This window comes from Arvicanthis niloticus, chromosome 3 (genome assembly GCF_011762505.2).
Source record: "Arvicanthis niloticus isolate mArvNil1 chromosome 3, mArvNil1.pat.X, whole genome shotgun sequence".
Classification (NCBI taxonomy): Eukaryota; Metazoa; Chordata; class Mammalia; order Rodentia; family Muridae; genus Arvicanthis; species Arvicanthis niloticus.
This window is the reverse complement of record NC_047660.1, coordinates 113,648,607-113,666,413: the sequence shown is the minus strand read 5'-3', so window position 1 is coordinate 113,666,413 and position 17,807 is coordinate 113,648,607. Positions and strand designations below refer to the sequence as shown.

The 17,807-nt window shown below is 41.2% G+C and overlaps 1 protein-coding gene and 1 pseudogene across 1 annotated transcript in view; one reads left to right on the top strand and one right to left on the bottom strand.

Annotated features, from left to right (window-relative positions):
• The first annotated feature begins 804 nt into the window (after positions 1-804).
• Positions 805-17,807, top strand: part of Spag16 (sperm associated antigen 16) — an 856,168-nt gene continuing 839,165 nt past the window's right edge. Inside the window, exons 1-3 of the mRNA XM_034498463.2 lie at positions 805-1,046; positions 14,939-14,985; positions 16,030-16,125. Of these exons, the coding sequence (XP_034354354.1) occupies positions 929-1,046; positions 14,939-14,985; positions 16,030-16,125 (261 nt within the window). The 5' untranslated portion in view covers positions 805-928. The remainder of the gene's footprint in view (positions 1,047-14,938; positions 14,986-16,029; positions 16,126-17,807) is intronic.
• On the bottom strand, positions 13,643-13,766 carry LOC117706444 (small nucleolar RNA SNORA17; annotated as a pseudogene).

Sequence of the window (17,807 nt, the reverse complement as noted above, 5' to 3'; positions counted from 1 at the left end):
GCCTATATACATACACTATATAAACCCAAACTTCCTATCACAGCAATAAGGCACATGATTGGACAAATTAGTCAATTCTCTCCCTCCCCCTTCCTTCCTGTCCTCCGCTCTGTTTCTTCTTCTCTTTCCCTCTTTCATCTCCTCCCTGCTTTTCCTCCCTGCCCGCTTCCCTCAGAGGAAGCTCATTAGCTCTTAACTACATTCCGTATCCCAAATATTACCTATTAAACTTTATGTTAGGGTCATAGGTAGCTCATAATTTTTATGGATGTGAGTTTACCTCAGCAAAAATCAATGGTATAATTCGATACGACTGGGACTATTCCAAGTCCATTTGTAGGAAGCCACAGTCAAAACAGATGTACACACAAACGGATTAAAAGATTTGCTAGAAAGGGTGTAATAAGGGCGAGCACCCTTGTTGCTCATCCCTAAAGATCTGAGGAGCATTTGGCAGCTCCTCAATAATGGTTGCTAGAACTTTCCCCACTTCCTCTAGAAATGGAGACAGGCATCTCCCCTTTTCTTAAGTCTGCCCTGCCCTCAGAAATATTTGGGTTCTCTAAACATCTGAAAATTGAGGACCGATGTTTGGCATGTGATAAACAAGAGTAAAGGGAAGCAATGAAGAAAAAGGAAGCCGGAAAGAATGGCGTTAAAGCAAGCAAGCAAGCAAACAAACAAACAAACAAACAAACGAAGGAAACCGAAAACACCCAAACTAGTCCCTGGTTCTTGGCTTCTAGTCTGCTCTCCAAGCTTCCTGGGGCGTCTGGGATAACTAGGCAACGCGTTGCCGTAGTAACTGCGGACGCTTAGCGGGCTTGACCGGGCAGTCGGGGGCAGAGCTGGTCGGGGTGAGGGGTCCCGGGATCTCGCGAGAGTCGCGACGCCAGGCCGAGGGGCACCGAGAGGCGTAGTTGCAAGCATGGCTACTCCGCCTGGGGTCCCGCCGATGCGGATGCTGGAGGCGCTGGGCATTGGCTTGTCACCCACGGGCGAGGTGACAGAGGCGGTGACCTCCGAGGGCGCCTACTACCTGGAGCGTATCCTTCTGGTGGCCCCCCGGGCGGGCCGGTGACTGACGAGGCCAGCGCAGGGGCTTCCTGTCGGGGCGCCTGTGGATCCCATCTGATGGAGTGTCGGTGGGACCTCCAGGTGGTGCCCTTGCCAGCCCAGCTCTGTCCCAGCAAGTCCGCAGAAGCCATTTTAGGAGCGTAGGCTCATCTGTGGTTAATGAGCAGAGTAGTGAAGCCTTCCATGTAATTTACACTCTGACCTGTAGGCTTGAGGCTATTGACATGAAGGTGGCTCAAGGAATTTTCCAACTCTCTGATGAATGGCGCGCGCACACACACACACACACACACACACACACACACACACGCACGCAAATACACACAAACCCTCAGCATACTTTCATAATAACTTTCATCAGATGTTGACATATTGAGGGAGATCTGTTTGTATCTCTGGGCTTTAGACAATGGAAGCCCAGACTGCACCCCATGGTCTTGTACCAGGTCCAATTGCTAAATAATGGTAATTTCTCTCCATAGGAATGCCTACCTTCCTCTGTAGTTTCGGTTTTGGCTATTTAGTGGTAGCACTGATAATACCCGTCGCCCCCACCCCCACACTGGGCTAATAAATGTTTGTAGAATGAACTGGCAAATGCTTGGAAAAAAAGCAACAGATCATGATGAGCAATTATGAATGGAGGTACCAGAATAAATGAGTAATTGTATATGTATAATTAGGTTGACTAATTTTTTTTTTTGGTAAGGCCTTACTTAGCCTTCCCTTCTCTAGGTCAGTAAATTAATTCTTCTGAATTAATGCTCAGTGTTTGTAAGTAAGAGCCACATAATATTTTTTTTCTTCCAGTAGATGAAAGAAAGATGGTTATTTATAAAGATGTCAAAAACTCTAAACATCTCCTATTATTATTATTATTTATTATTATTATTATTACTGGAATAGTTACAATCCCTTCTTTCTTAACTCAAGATCTCATAAATGCAGCAGTAATCCATTTTGGGAACTTTAGTAGGCTCAATTAAGCAGAAAATATATAGTATTATATTGGATAAAAAATGATTTTTACAGGAGTTAAGTCTTGAAATCAATTTGAAGAATAATGTGGATTGCCTTAGTGTCGTAATTGAATCTTTATAATCTGTTTTAAAATGTTCCCCTTAAAGTTAAAAAAAATTCATGTTATTATGTCTAATTTCATATGTACCAAATATAAGGGTTTCCAATGTTCTTTCTAGTGAATTCCAACAAAACATTTATAAATTTTTTTCATGAGATTGATTTCTCTAGACATAGTCTACTTATTAACATGAGACTAATTGATAACATTTTGAAGATGTTTCTTTAACATAAACATAGGATTCTTACATAATGAAACTTTAAACAAGAAAATCAGATTTATGGAAATTTCCAGAAGAGTACTGAATTAAAACTGAAATATATTTCAGTATACACACCCATTTTTAAAAATGTAACATCTTTTCATGTAATATATTTGGATCATGTTATCCCTTCCTTCCAGCTTCTCCCAGATCCTGCCCTTCTGCCTCCCCATCCAATTTTATGATCCCCCAAAACAGAAACAAAAAGAAAAAAAAAGAGAACCAACTAAAAAGTAAAACACAGCACCCCCATAAAAAGAAAACTTCACAAAATTGAAGTCAAAACTGAAGGTACTGGTATTGGCAAAAGATACCCCAAGACCAGGTTCTCAATGCAAAAGATTTATTTGCCCCAGTGGGACTAAGGGTAGGGAATAAGAGACCAAGACAGGAGATAGTGGACAAGGGAGAGGGAGGAGGGCTATTCATTCCTGGGGAGAGGAGTGGGTACAAAGGACTGCCTTTGGATAGAGGGGAGACAGATTTGGCCCACAGGCAGTTTAGAAAGGTTTAAGGGGAACCCCTGTGTTAGGATGAGGTGTTTAATTTTGATTTGGCATGTTGACGAGGTGAGCCAAAGAGGGTATTTGGTTGCTGGACTTCAGTACTTGATGGGCCTTGGTAGTCGGCCTCAGGAGGAGGAAGTAGTCAAGTAAATGGTACACCTTGCTGGCCAGCTTCAGGAATCTAATCTAACGGTGTGTAGCAAGGGGATGGAGAAGGGCAAGACCTGCCAGAGCTTGTTGGCCATGCTCCAGCTTGCTAGAGTCCTCAAAAACAGATTGGTAAAAGACTAATAAGACAGAAATGCTAAAGAACAATAAAAACACAGTGAAACAAAATGTCCACAAAAATACCTTTGAGTTGATTCTGTGATTTACAACTACTCAGGATTTGGAATGTTGTGTCTCCCAATGGCACCGTTTGAGCAAACTGACTTTCCTTTTGCTAAGTGGTGTCAGTGTAGGTATCTTCTTAGTTATGGCTGGGACCCTCTGTCTACTGCCCCTTCCCGTTGCTGGGACCCTCACCCCATCTGGCTTCAACCTGTGTAGGTCTTGTGTGTTTGGCCCCACTCTTTGTGAGTCCATATGTTGCACACAGATCTTACCAAAATACTTTAACTCACAGTTGCAAATGTAAGCAAATGTAAGTTTCAAGATTTTATTATCAACTTCGTTAATTATCTGGTGTGTACGCTTTTCTTTCATCTCTTCATGGTTGACTGATCACTATTTCATGTTTCAACCAAAGGATAGCTGAGAGAGAGCAAAGTCAAACATTTAACCAGTCAATGTTGCTATATTTAGTGTTCAGGGAAGAGGTTTAGTCATGGGAGAGGCTTTAACTCTTAGTCAAAATGAAGATTCAGGATTAATTGCGAATGCCAATTATCCTGTCTCCCTGGACTCTCTTCCCGTGCATAATTAGGAATTGACAGTATAATGTTATTTGACATTGTTTTGTAAGGCAATTACGACAGTTATCGAAGTGAGACTTTCTTGGATTTAAAGTCTATAGCCCTAGGGCTACTTCAGTACCTAATAAAAATTACAGTATGCATAAGTGAATCAGAACTCCAGTGTCCTTTATCCAGCATACAAGTAGGTAATCACCTCTAATTTAGTGCATTTTTGCCCTAGATTTCCCTTAGAGTTTATATCATACTCCTGGTACTAGATAATGACGTGTCAGTATTAGAAAAGGCCTCTGGAAGAGGTTCACTTGAGTTCTTCAGGAAATCGTCTTCTACCCTTCTCACACAGGCAGACAACAGGGAACCTGTATAGATTAATATGGCTCAAGCCAGACACGAGAGCAGGACTTATCATTAGTGTCAGAGTTTCAGTTGTTGTGCTGAGTAGTTTTATGTCAACTTGACAGGAGCTAAAGTCATCTGAGAGGAGGGAACCTCAATTAAGAAAATGCTTCCACAAGAGTAGGTTGTAGGCAAGCCTGTAGGGCAGTTTCTTGGATGGTAATTGATAGGAGACAGCCTACCCCATTGTGGGTGGAGTCATCTCTGAGCTGGTGCTTTTGGGTTCCTTTACAAAGCAGGCTGAGCAAGCCAGTAAGCAGCATTCTTCTGTGGCCTTTGTATCAGCTTCTGCCTCCTGGTTCCTGCCCTGTTTGAGTTCCTATCCTAACTTTCTTTGATGCTGAACACTGTTGAAGTATAAGCCAAATAAACCCTTTCTCCCTGAACTTGCTTTTGATCATGGTGTTTCATCATGGCGATAGAAACCCTACGACAGTTGTTAACTTGGTATACATGCAAAGAGGAAACTCAGTTGCAGATTGTCTAGATCAGTTGACCTGTGGCCATGTCGAAAGGACTCTCTCTCTCTCTCTCTCTCTCTCTTTCTCCTTCCTTCCCTTCTCTTCCTCCACCTTGTTCCCTCCCCCTCTCCTTCCCTCTCTCTCTCTCTCTCCCTTCCTCCCTCCCTCCCTCTATCCCCCCTTCCCTCTATTCCCCCTCCTTCCCTTCCTCCCTCCCTCCCTCCCTCCCTCCCTTCCTTCCTTCTCTCTTTGTTTTCTTTTGAGATAGGGTTTCTCTGTGTATGTCTGGCTGTTCTGGAACTCACTCTAGAGACCAGGCTGATTTCAGTAAAATATGCCTGTTGCTGCCTCCTAAATGCTGGCAGGACACTTGTTGATCACTAATTGATGCAAGCAGGCCCAGACCACTATGTTTCCTGCCGTCTCTAGGCCTGTGTGGCTAGGCTTGATAAGAAAGGTGGCTAAGCAAACCAGAAAACCAAGTCTATAAGCAGTGCTCCTCCATAGTTTCTGCTTCATGCCCCTGGTTTTCTTTTCTGCCTTCAAATAAAACCTTTTCTCCTCCAACTGCAAGATCAGTGCTCCATCACAGTAACAAAGAAGCAAAATGGGATGATATGGAAAATGTTTCTGTTAAAATGGGCCTCAGGGGTTTTGTTAAGGCTTAGGGAAGGTGTTCAGGAGAAAGATCTCATGGCTACAACAGTCCTTGGTACCTGTTGCTTGTTATCAGTGACTCCTGTTTCTCTTGTGAAGGGCTTTACTATGTAATTGCTTCTGTGTTTTAAACTTTTACAAGATGAGCTGGTAGCAGGCATGACTTGACTTTTATCTTTGCTGTCACCACAGCATTTAGAGATCTAGCCAAGTGATGCATGAATTCCTCGTGGAACTTCTTGTTAGAAAAATACTTGCACTATTATAAGATATCCTGGGATAAATAGACTTGCAGAAAGTCTGGTGGTGGTTGTTAGTGATACTTTTTAAAGTTATAGTTTGAAGATGTTTTAGTTGTAGTAATGACTAATGACTGCCTAGTAAGGTGTGGCTGTTCAGGAGTTCCCAATTTCAATTGTTAGATGTAGGCTAGGATGCATTTATATTAAAGAGGCTAAAGGTTAATTGATTTGGGTGTCACTTGTCAAAACAAAAACCTTTTCCAAGGAAGGAAAATGAGATACACACTCTGGTGTTTAAGTATTTTGTCTTTCTGTGTATTTTACCAGTAAGAATTTAGCATCTTAGGCCGTGTAGATGAGCTTGCTGCCTGCTTTATGGTCCCCACTCTCCCAGGTGCAGTGTCTCATGGCTGAGGGCGGTGAAAGTTAGGCTTGGCAGCATCGTCAGCTCTGGATACAGACACAGTGTCGATAGCTGTCAAAGCAAGGATTCGAGAGCCACACGGGAACAAGGCTGAAGCGTTAGACAGGTATCCTACCTACGATAGCTGTTGTCTGTGCAGAGCTTCACTGAAGGAGTGAGTTTCACTGATAATGGTTACTAAATAAAAGTCTTTATTGACTTTATTGTTTTTAAACATTTTGTTCTTTTAAAACAAAAACAAATGTTAATTGAGTAGCTGAAAAGAAGTAGTTAATAAAATGGACTTACATCTTTCCTTCCTTTCCTTTATGTCTTCCCTTATTTCTTTAAAAAAATTGTTTAAAAAACAGATAACATGTTTCAGAGTTTAAATAATGATACATTTTGAAATTTTATAATATTGTAAAATATATTTGTGAAATACTGAGTAATTGCTAATTCATTATTCCAATTATCAGAAAAATTGTGTTTCCATACTAGAATTTATCCTATATATAGTCAAATAAAAAGATATATTGAAGATGAACAGCCATGAAGCTAAACCCAGGATGCTCAGTATTACATGTATTAATGTCATGGGCTGTTTAAAGAAAAAACTGTTTTGTACTGTGTCCTGTCATCTACGTTAACTTTAATGAATCACACATGTAGCTGTAAATGACGAGTTTAATGCAGTAAATCTGGGTGAGCACTGGGCTTCTTCATGGCTAACAAGCTCCCAAGATGCTACAGGTCTGGAGACTATAATTGGAGTAGCAGACTTTGAGACAAATATCCTGACTTCTAGCCATTGTATTTTCAGATACTGTTGGGCAGGCTGGCACATGCCCAAATCCCAGCCCTCAGAGTTTTGAGCAAAGGAGGAGTAGGAGCTCCAGGCTGTTTCACCACCACCACCACTAACACAATGTTCAGATAGGGGAGTAGTGTATAGAGAGCTCCTGTCTTTGTGTTTCCTGGCTTGCCAATTGGAGAGATCCATATACTACCACCCAGCATGAGAACTATACATTTTACATGTTAACTGACAGTTCTTCCATGTCTAATATCTGCCTAGCACCAGAGCGGCCAGCAGCTTTCCATAGCTTCGTGTACCGATAAGGTGCTGATAATTCAGAAGACTCATGAAGACTTGTTAGTAAAGACTGCCACAAGTAAGACAGTGAGAATGTGACAGCAGGCATGCAAATCATTCGTCATCACTTATGTATACTTCTCAGTTTATTTAGGCTGGCACTCTTAAGCGAGAGAATATGACAATGATATTTGCTATTTACAGTACCCTCTCTGTTCGGGAAGTAAATCGCTAATGAGGGAGGATCCCAACTATGGTTTTTTAACTGCTTCTGTGAACATTGGCTCTGAGAAGATGGCAGATATTACAAAGTGATTTCTGTCTACAGTAGCTCTGGGAAGTTATGGAAAGCATAGTTCGTGGTGTGGTGTTTTGTTCTCTCTAAAGATGCTACTGGCTGTAATTGTTACCTACGAGTGTGTCAGTGGAAGAGTATTTCATGAAAGGAGTTTGTTTACTGCTTTAAGCTGCAAATTGTTCATTGATTTCTGCCTGTGGCCCATTTGCAGAAGGACATACTTGTGACCCATTAAGGCTGTCATCTCTGCTGTCAGTCCAGCTAAACTGTCTCTCTGAGGCATCTGGCCTTGAAGTTGTGTCTTCTGTGGTACTGTCATCCTGTCTGTGTTCCAAGACACTGTCAGTACACACATTATAAACAATGGCCTATCTTCTACTGGAATCCACAAAATGAGGAACTAGGGGAAATTTCGCTTGTTTAGATACTAGCACTTGCTCCTTCTATGACTAAGTACCAGGGAGTGTTTTGTACTGTAACACTCCCAAGTCCCTAAATTCTTTTGGGAATCATGAATATGTGGCAGAGTGGGGGCTGCAGTCCCTGACTAGACTGTAACTCTGCCATAAGTGATCTGGCCTGGAAGGGGGAGGTGCTCTGATGTATGCAGGAGGGCGTGTCTATAGGACAGGAGTGGGAGCAGCTGGAGAATGAGGCTTTGCAGGGGTGAGGGCATAGAAGAGCAGGAGTTAGAGCTGAGGGCACCAGGAGGGGTGGGAAAGGAGATTTGGATCTGGAGTTCAACATTACCATTATTGTATTCTTTGAAGGAGTAGTGGGCAGATAGTGGGCAGAGACTTTTGAACTGCTCAGAGCCCGCTTGACATCTTTAAAACCGTTAAGTCCAAACGCTCACTTATTTTTCCCCAGTGGAAAATTGTTCGGCATGGAAATCACCAAGAGCTTAGTTGCCTGGGTGTTTGCTACACAGGACCTGCTGTGAGATTAGCAAACAGGAGCGAAAGTTGCTCCATAAAAGCCAGAGCAAAGAGTTAGTTCTCCCCTTTCAGACAGTTGTCTGTGACTTTCCCTCCCACCCTTGCTAGACTGCTCTCCAGAGGAATGCTTTCCAAACTTTTTCACAAGTGATGCTCCATCAGTGTCTCCTTCATTTGGTCTCTCAGGCTGTCCCCAGGGTCAGGGCTCAGGAATCAGTACCCAAATGCAGTGCATTCTCCTTAGCAGGCCCTCCGAGACTTTGGAAACAGAATACTTCCATGTGCTGGATAGTTCATCTGTTTCCACTGGATGGGTCATGAGTTGGCATCTGACTAAAACCCATCTTTACCCCATCACTAGAGAGGTTATAGTCAGGACTGTGGCTTCAAGTTTTAAGTCTGTGAGACTCTCAGGGTGCACTGTACTGCTGTGTCTCTCTCATTCCTGTTTCCCTTCTTCACTGAGGTCTGTATTTCCAGGAACAAGCACATTTTTACGTCACCACAGAATCACTTAGTATTAGCTTGTGCATCTGGCCATGCGTTGCTAGCTATTCAGAGAACAGATGCATACAAATATCCATGCCAAAGTACAGCTGCTTTGTGAAAAGTACTGAACCAGTAGATGTGAGATGAGTTGCTCTGGGAAGCTTTTCTATACAGATCATGTTGAGTGCATACTTAAAGATATCAGTCAGAGTGTATCAGCTCCTCTTTTGGATACTTTGCTCTGATTTGGTCTTTCTTCTTATTAATCCCTTGGCCTTGGTTAAATTAATGATCAGCTCTGTAGCCTCTAGCTGTTTCATACTTCTCTCTCCTTTCTGGTGCTCAAATTGAGCTATTTAAATGATTTTATTTAGCTGCTGGGAAGGTTCCCCTGAGAGTTGGAAAACAAACACGTGAGTTCATTACCCAGGATATTGAAAACAAACTTTTCTATTTATATTATCTAATATATTAATAAACCCCATATTCTTACTGTGCCAGTGTAGAAACAGTATATAACAGAATTTTTGGAATTTAACTCAAGAAACTTTGTCTCTGTCATTTATAGTCATGCAATCCCTAGGAAATCTTTTAATTTCAATTTCTTAATTTTCATCTTAGAGATGACAGGGACATTGAATCTCATAGAGACATTTTGAAAATAAACATTGCTATAGTCCATGGAAAACACTCCAATGGTTTATAAAGTGCTACTTTTCTTAAAATCTGTTTATTGTTGTTGTTGTTGTTGTGGGAAAGCAATAGGTTCTCCATGATTAAAAATTATTGTCTAGGATATTTGCTGGATAGGAGGATAGGAGTTGAGTGTTATCTGACATTGCCAGTGTTCTGAGGACAAATCACATTTTCATCTCTGGATTACCATTTTAACAACTCACTGTGGCATTAGTCCTCAAAGGGGCAGCATGTGCTTATTTGTAGTTTCAAAGTATGTGCAGAGGATTTTGGAGTATTTATTTTGTTTAGAAATTCATGTATGCGTGGGAAGAATGACATTATTGTCTGGAGACTTACTGACAAGACATGCTATTGAAGTCACTTTGGGGTAGCCACTTTTCAGAAGAGACTAATGCCCTTTAGCTGAGTAAAGGAAAATTTAAGTAAATAAAAATATAGCATAAAATGCAAATCTAGAGCCGGAGGCAAATTTAGAATGAATTGCTTGTGTTTGCCCTTTTATCTAAACAATGAGGAACGATATCTCTCCATAGATGCTCATCTCTTTCTAGGGTGAGGAAAGGAATAATACTAAAAACGTAGTTACACAGTCCTTACATAATCCGAAGGCCACTCTAAATGATTTTCTCACACTTTGTCTTTGGGTCTGTTGGAAGTATATTAAGTAGTTTGTTAGCCGGACTATCCCTAAAGTGCTAAACAATGGTCCCTCCTCCTGGTATTCATGTTCTGTTTTGAGGTTCTGGGGATAGAATCCAGGACCTTATGCATGCTCAGCAAGGTCATGGTTTTGTTTTTTGTTTGTTTGCTTGTTTGTTTTACTACTCATTATATACTAAACATTGTTGCCCTATACAACCTTTAATATATTAAATGTGTGACATCTGAGGTTTAGCTTTAAATGCCTTTGTGTTTTCTATATCATGTATTCCTACCTCTGATGTAAGCTTAGTTACTTTGTCTAAAAAAAAATTGAGTAGCCTGTGAAGAAACTCACATGAAGACTGAACTAAGGCCTTCATCCAATAGTCAGCCAGCTGTCAGCCAGCTGTCCTATAACTACATGCCTTAGCTCAGATTTCAGATGACTGCCACCTCTAACCTTTACTGTGTCATCATGGTAGACCCTAAGAATCATCCAGCTAAGTAGCATATGAATTTTTGACCTTCAGAAACTGTGACATAACAAATGTTTACTGTTCCCTTGCAAGCTTTATTAAAATATGATTGACAATATAAATTGCTACATTTGAGCTGTACAATGTAAAACTTTGATACATATATCTAGGACATTGGAGTACTTTATACATGTGGTGGTCTGAATGGCAGTTTTATGTAAAAGCCAAGTTTTTCTCCCAGCCCCAAGTTCCTGAAATAACTCTGTGATTCAAAATATAGATATACAAACATCTTGGCCATAAGCTTTGACTATTCTCTGACCATCTTATACAGTAATAACCCATTTATTCTGTTCTAAGTTCTATCACATGGCTGGTTACCTCTGCTCAGCTCCCATGCTTCTGACCTCCTCCATGTTCCTGGGCCCATCCTTCTACCTGGCTCCATCCCTCTTCCTATCGGATGTCCCACCTTCTAGTTCCCAACTCAGCCACAGGGCAATCAGCTTTAATTGACAGGTGTTGCATCCATACAGTACACAAGAGATTTTTCTCTACAGGTTCTCAGTTGATGGTGCTAAGGTAGTATGTCTTGTTGAAAGAACTATGTCATTGGAGGTGAAGGTGTTTTATCCCAGCAACAGAAAAGCAACTAATACAATGTATTTGCTTCCTATAGTCACATTTTAAAAATGGTTGATTTAGTTAGCATACAAAATAATTTGCTCCATTATGATATTTTACACATTTATATCTGTACTTTGCTTCATCACCCTCTTAGTTCTGTCCTCCCATCTCCCATTGATCTTGGCCTGATACTATGTACGTTGACATCATGGACTTGAGATGCATATATTGATAATGTAGATCTAGATATCTCATATGAGAGAAAGCACGCAGCACGTGTCCTTCTGAGTCTCTTGTGTTTTTAATATGAGGATCTTCAGTTCTGTTTTCCTGAAAATGACATGGTTTTTAATCTTTATAGCTGAACAGAATTCCATTGGGTATGTATATGTGTAATATTTTCTTTATCAGTTTATGTTAATGGATGTCTATGCCACTCCTGTGCTTTGGCCTTTGTGTACAGAGATGCTGTACAGGTATTTTCTTGTTTGCTGACTTCAGTCCCTTTGGGTTTATTATATCCAGGAATGATAGCCTGGATCATGAGTTAGCTCTGATTTCCTGGCTTTCTCTTTCTTTCTTTCCTTCTCTCTCTCTCTCTCTCTCTCTCTCTCTCTCTCTCTCTAATAGCTCTTCATTTGGAGCAATGGAACTACTAAAATCTATGCTCTTTGAAAAAAATCAAGTATATGACACATTATTGTCTCATGGGCCCCATGCACTAGGCTTCCAGACCTTACTTCATAATCAGAAATGTGTTCTCTTTAATCAACATCTATGTTTTTTTCTCTACCCTTAACCTGTGGTAACTATCTTCTACTTTCTTTTTCTTTTCCTTAAAAAGAAACCTTTTATTGGTTCTTTGTGTGTTTCTCATTGTGCACCCCAGTCCCACTCATCTCCCCTTCGCCTTGTACCTGCCCTCCACCCTTGCAACCTCCCCACCAGCAGAGAAAAAAAAATCTCATTGTGGATGTTGTAGTGTGCCACAGTGTGTCCCACATCCTACCCATTTGTCCCCACGTCTTTGCTTGCAAATGTTCATTGTAATAGCTCATTGGACTGGTATGAGGACTCTGACCATTTCTGCTACTCTCATGACCCTAGGGCTAGCTCTTTTGCCTGCAATTGTGGGCAAGAGATGAGGGAGAGGAGGAAGGCATCTCTCTCATGCCCTTGTCTCCAAGGCAGACAAGTTGCTGGGCTAGCTCTCCCATGCTCATACTCTTGGGGCTGCCTCACGTGTGCCCTGCCAGCTCTACTGTGCTGCCCAGGTGAGGGGCAGGGCCAGCTCTCCAATCTGCCAATGATGGTGATGGCAAAAGGGAGAGGAGTGGATACCTTCCTTGACAGTGCCACCACACAGCAGGCAAGAGGCAGGGCCAGCTCTCCCACAAGTATTCCCTCTGCCAGCTTGCCCACAACCTTTTTTTTTTTTTTTTTTTTTTTTTTTTTGTTTTTTCCAGACAGCGTTTCTCTGTGTAGCCCTGGCTGTCCTGGAACTCACTCTGTAGACCAGGCTGGCCTCAAACTCAGAAATCCACCTTGCCTCTGCCTCCCAGGTGCTGGGATTAAAGGCGTGTACCACCACTACCCGACCACAACCTTTACATCCAGGGTTAACCCTCATATCAACTATGCTGCCCAGACAACATGCAGGGCCTGCTTTTCCAAGTGCTACACTACAGTAAACGAGGGGAGGGGCCAGTTCTCCCTCCCCCTCTCATGACCCAGGGGCAGCTTACCCACAACTCCTGCTGTGTCAAGTACTGAAGCTGGCTAAGGATTGGGTCAGCTTTCCTATAGCGTCAACTATCCCATAATGCACAGGTGAGGAATGGGGCCAGTTCTACACAGCTCTCAGACAACATATCTGCAGGCAGCAGCCCAGACCAGGGACATATACCTGGCCTTTATGCCTAACCTTTGAGGTAACAGATCCCTGCTGCTTCAGGGGTATGGACCGAGTCATGGCCTGCAGTGGCAGCATAAGCCAGGACCCACCATAGTCCCAGGTAGCATCACTCAGTATTCACAACAGTGTGTTCCTCACTATCCTCAAGTCCCCAGTTCTGCCTCTCTTCATTGTGACCACATCTTTCTATTTTCTTTTTCATTTCCATTTCTGCACCACTTACTTGCTCCTCTTAGTGGTGCCTGGGGGTCTTCAAATGTCTGAGATCATTTCAGGATTGGTCTCAGGAGTGCTATGCTTGATTACATAATACATGATATACATGTATTATGGCAACAGAAAAGGGTCATCTAGGGCATTATCTGCCCCCAGCCCCAGGCATGCAAGGTCCAGGACTTGCAATCTCAGGCTGTCTCCCTGTCTGGGCCCCATGGCAATGGTCGTCTCAGGCGTTTCAGTGCTTGTTAGGCTCCTAATCATTCATATGTTCACAGATCAGAATGCTGACATAGCTTCCCTCCTTCTGTCTCCTCAGGATGCACATGTGATACAACAGCGGCACTTGCATTGCCTCTAGGGGCAGAGTACTTTAAGTTGAACAATTTGTAGTTTCCAGATATAAGTGAGATCCCACATGTTTCTTTGTCTCTGGTTTATTTTTGTTTGATTTACTGTCTTCCAGGTTCAACTAGACTGTGTCAGTCAGTGTTTGCTTATTGTTCTTTTAAGCCAGATGTGATTGGAAATTTGTTATGCATCATTATAGAGTAAACACAGAATTTGGAAACTGAGTGCTAACCTAAGTATCAGAATGGCCATGGAACTTAGATTACACACATTCAGAGGACTTAAATCAGTGAAGGAAAAGTAAGTTAGTAATATGGCAGCCAGCATCTCGGTGCTCTCTAAGGCGTTGCTGGCCAGGCATTATAAGAGGAGGAAGAAAATCCTACTGGGAATTGTTTTGCAGCAAAAGATAACTAGCTGGAGTAGTCATGTCTCTCCTTGGACTATTTAATTTGGATCCATTGAAGTTATGAAATAGATTTCAGGCATACACAATCTGTGTATATTTGTTGCTTCATCTTTCAACTAATTATTTTAAAGCCTAATTACTTTCACCATGTTATTGAGAGAGACACTCAAGCTTGACCACAGAATATTGATGGTTTGGCAAGTATCTGGTGCCTGAGGATTGGTCATAGGTGAGTCAGGATTAAGGATCTCATGTGAGTGACAGGACTAGACAGATAGTGCAGAATGATGGGTAATGAAGGAACTGAGTGTTAAGAATGTGTTTAGATGCTTAGAATCCCATGTGAGACAAGTGGCAAACACTTCTAGTATTTACCGAGCACAAGAATACCTGCAGACCATGGAGAGGCTGCAATATCGCAAAGCCTGAAATCTAAAGCTGATTCCCAACCTTGGTCCAAGGTCTTGAAAGGTGTATCTTTGATATTTGATTTGTAAAATGGAGAAAATAACTTCAGAATCATAACAGTATGAGGAGTTATTGTCTTAGTACATGGGGAATAGGTAGGTCCATGCCTAGTTCTTATTAAATACTGTGTTCTATCTATTCTTGTTACAAATAACAGAACCTGTCATATATATATATATATTGAAAATTAAATTATACCTATTTACAAATTTCATATTGAAGTAATTAGATCCGGTACTGTATTCGAAGTAAAGTAATTTTAATATAATAACATTATTCGACTTTTGTATTTAAACTTGACAAAATACTCAGAGGTCACCATCACTGAAACATCGGAAGATGAATGTGAATATGAAGAGGTAACTTGTTAACTTTACATTTTAGTGGGTTCACTGTAGGCATTCCTATGAATGGTTTGTCTTATTTTCTGCAGTATATAATGACATTATTTAAGATAACCTGTTTTTGAACAGAAGTAATCTATTGGCTGGTTATGAGTGAGTTGGGAGAATGCCCTTTAAACCTGCACACAGGCTGGGAATGTTTTGGTTCCCCCAGCATTATTCCTTACGCTCAGCGCCTTTGTGGCACATAGATGGGCATCCCCACACGGGGACCTTCCCATCATCCACATCATTCTTAGCGGGGATTGCCAGGTTGCCAGCACCATTTAGAACTCAGGCCTCTGCTTTCTTCTATCCTCACTTTAGCTTTGTAAAACATGTTCCTTCCTGTCTCAGCATTTTCCTTTAGGTCCTTGTTCTCATCCAAATCTGCCGTTACTTCTGAGACTTCGATATAAAGTCATTTTTAGGTGTCAGAAACTGAAAAGAACAGTGTCAGGGAGCCTGAGAGCCTGTGGCCTAGATAGGCAAGAAGCTTGCTACTTATACATACTTAGTTGAACTCTGCAATGAAAAGCTTAACTTTAGAAAGTAATTTCCTGAAATTAAATGTAGATATGTTTCTTTATGTTTCCATATCAGCATTAATTAAAAATGATGTTTTTTATTTGGCTGTATAATTTACTTTCTCAGTATAAGAGGCTGTGTGAGACCTGCTTAATATTATTCCCTATTTCTTGGTTTTAGATGCATGGTCAACTATAGTCTAAAGATTGGTCTGGAAAACTCCATAAATGAAGATTATGTTTTAAATTACTTTATTGTAGTCTGTTGTTATGATTGTTATATTACGATTATCATCATTGATGATTTCTTATTGTGCCTAGATTATAAATTAAAGTTTATTATATGTTTATATGGAAACAATAGTATACTTAAGGTTGGGAATTAAACATAGTTTGAAGTACTACAGGATGACTGAGAATGCATTCCTCATATAAGTTGGAGACTGCTGTATGGTACTTGATGTCTCTGCCCATTCTTCCTGCCCTTGTCTAGATACCAGATGACAATTTCAGCATTCCGGAGGGAGAAGAAGATCTGGCAAAGGCAATTCACATGATTGGAGAGCAGGCCACAGATGTTCACATTTTGGTAAGAATTTGAACACTACTCTAGCTCGTAGTTCAAAGTGAATACATTTACATGAAACTTTGGGAGGAGCAACTCCAAATTATGAAACAGAATACTATCACCTGAAGTATCTTTTTTATTAATTTTCATAACACTGCCACCTAAAGTAAGCTTTATTTATTTTTGCAACATCTACGTACAATGTCTACTCTTACATGAGTTTCCAATAACTAATACCTTCCCTGAGAACTGATTAATCAAATAAGAGATTAAATCAAAATTATTCAACACTGATGTTGAATGTACCAACTAAAGATTATTATGTAATAGGCTTTATAAGCATTTTGTGTCTTTCTTTGACTGGAAGTATCAAGAATATATGAAATGTTTAACATTTCATGACACTATCTTTTCTGGGACTTTAACTAATTTGTTAAGAGCAAAATAAGAAATTATGTGTGACTATAATATGAATTATAGCAAACAAGACTCTTGATATTTTTATAACGTTGAAAAGAATATTCAAAAATTGACCATAATTTAGTTAGCATAGAAAACACTTCACAATTTAATACCAATATTAATTTAAAAGGATGCAAGCTTGGGTTCTTCAGTGCAAGATAGGCTTTGTTCAGAGGAACACTCCTCCATTGTTGGTGGGATTGCAAGCTGGTACAACCACTCTGGGAATCAGTCTGGTGGTTGCTCAGAAAATTAGACATAGCACTGCTTGAGGACCCAGCTATAGCACTCCTGGGCGTATACCCAGAAGATGCTCCAACATATAACAAGCACATATGCTCCACTATGTTCATAGCAGCCTTATTTATAATAGCCAGAAGCTAGAAAGAACCCAGATGTCCTTCAACAGAGGAATGGATACAAAAAATGTGGTACATTTACACAATGGAGTATTACTCAGTTATTAAAAATAATGAATTCGAGAAATTCTTAGGTAAATGGATGGAACTAGAAAATGTCATCCTGAGTGAGGTAACCCAATCACAAAAGAACACACTTGGTATTTACTCACTGATAAGTGGATATTATCTCAAAAGCTTGAAATAGCCAAGATTCAACTAACAGACCACATGAAGCTCATGAAGAAGGAAGACCAAGTGTGGATGCATTGGTCCTACTTAGAAGGAGTAACAAAATACTCAAGGGAGCAAATATGAAGACAAAGTATAGGACAGAAACTCAAGGAGAGTCTGTCTGGAGACCACTCTACCTTGGTATCCATCCCATTTGCAGTCACCAAAGATAGACACTGATATGGATGTCAGGAAGTGCATGCTGACAGGAGCCTGATATAGCTATCTCCTCAGAGGTCTACCAGAGTCTGACATATCCAGAGGCAGATGCTCACAGCTAACCATTGATCTGATCAAGGGTTCCCAAAGGAGAATTAGAAGACTGAAGGAGCTGAAAGGGTTTGTGGCACTAAGAGGAGAGCAACAATACCAACCAACCAGAGCTCCCCAAGATCTAAACCACCAGCCTGGGAGCACATAGGGAGGGACCCATGACTCCAGCTATATATGTAGGGGAGGATGGCCTTGTCAGGCATAGGTGGGAGAGGAGATCCTTGGTCCCATGAAGGCTGAACACCAATTGGGGAGGAATTCGAGGGTGGGAGGTGGGAGTGGGGGGGCATGTGGGAGGGGTTCCTCCTCCTACTACCTCACAGAAGTAGGAGGAGG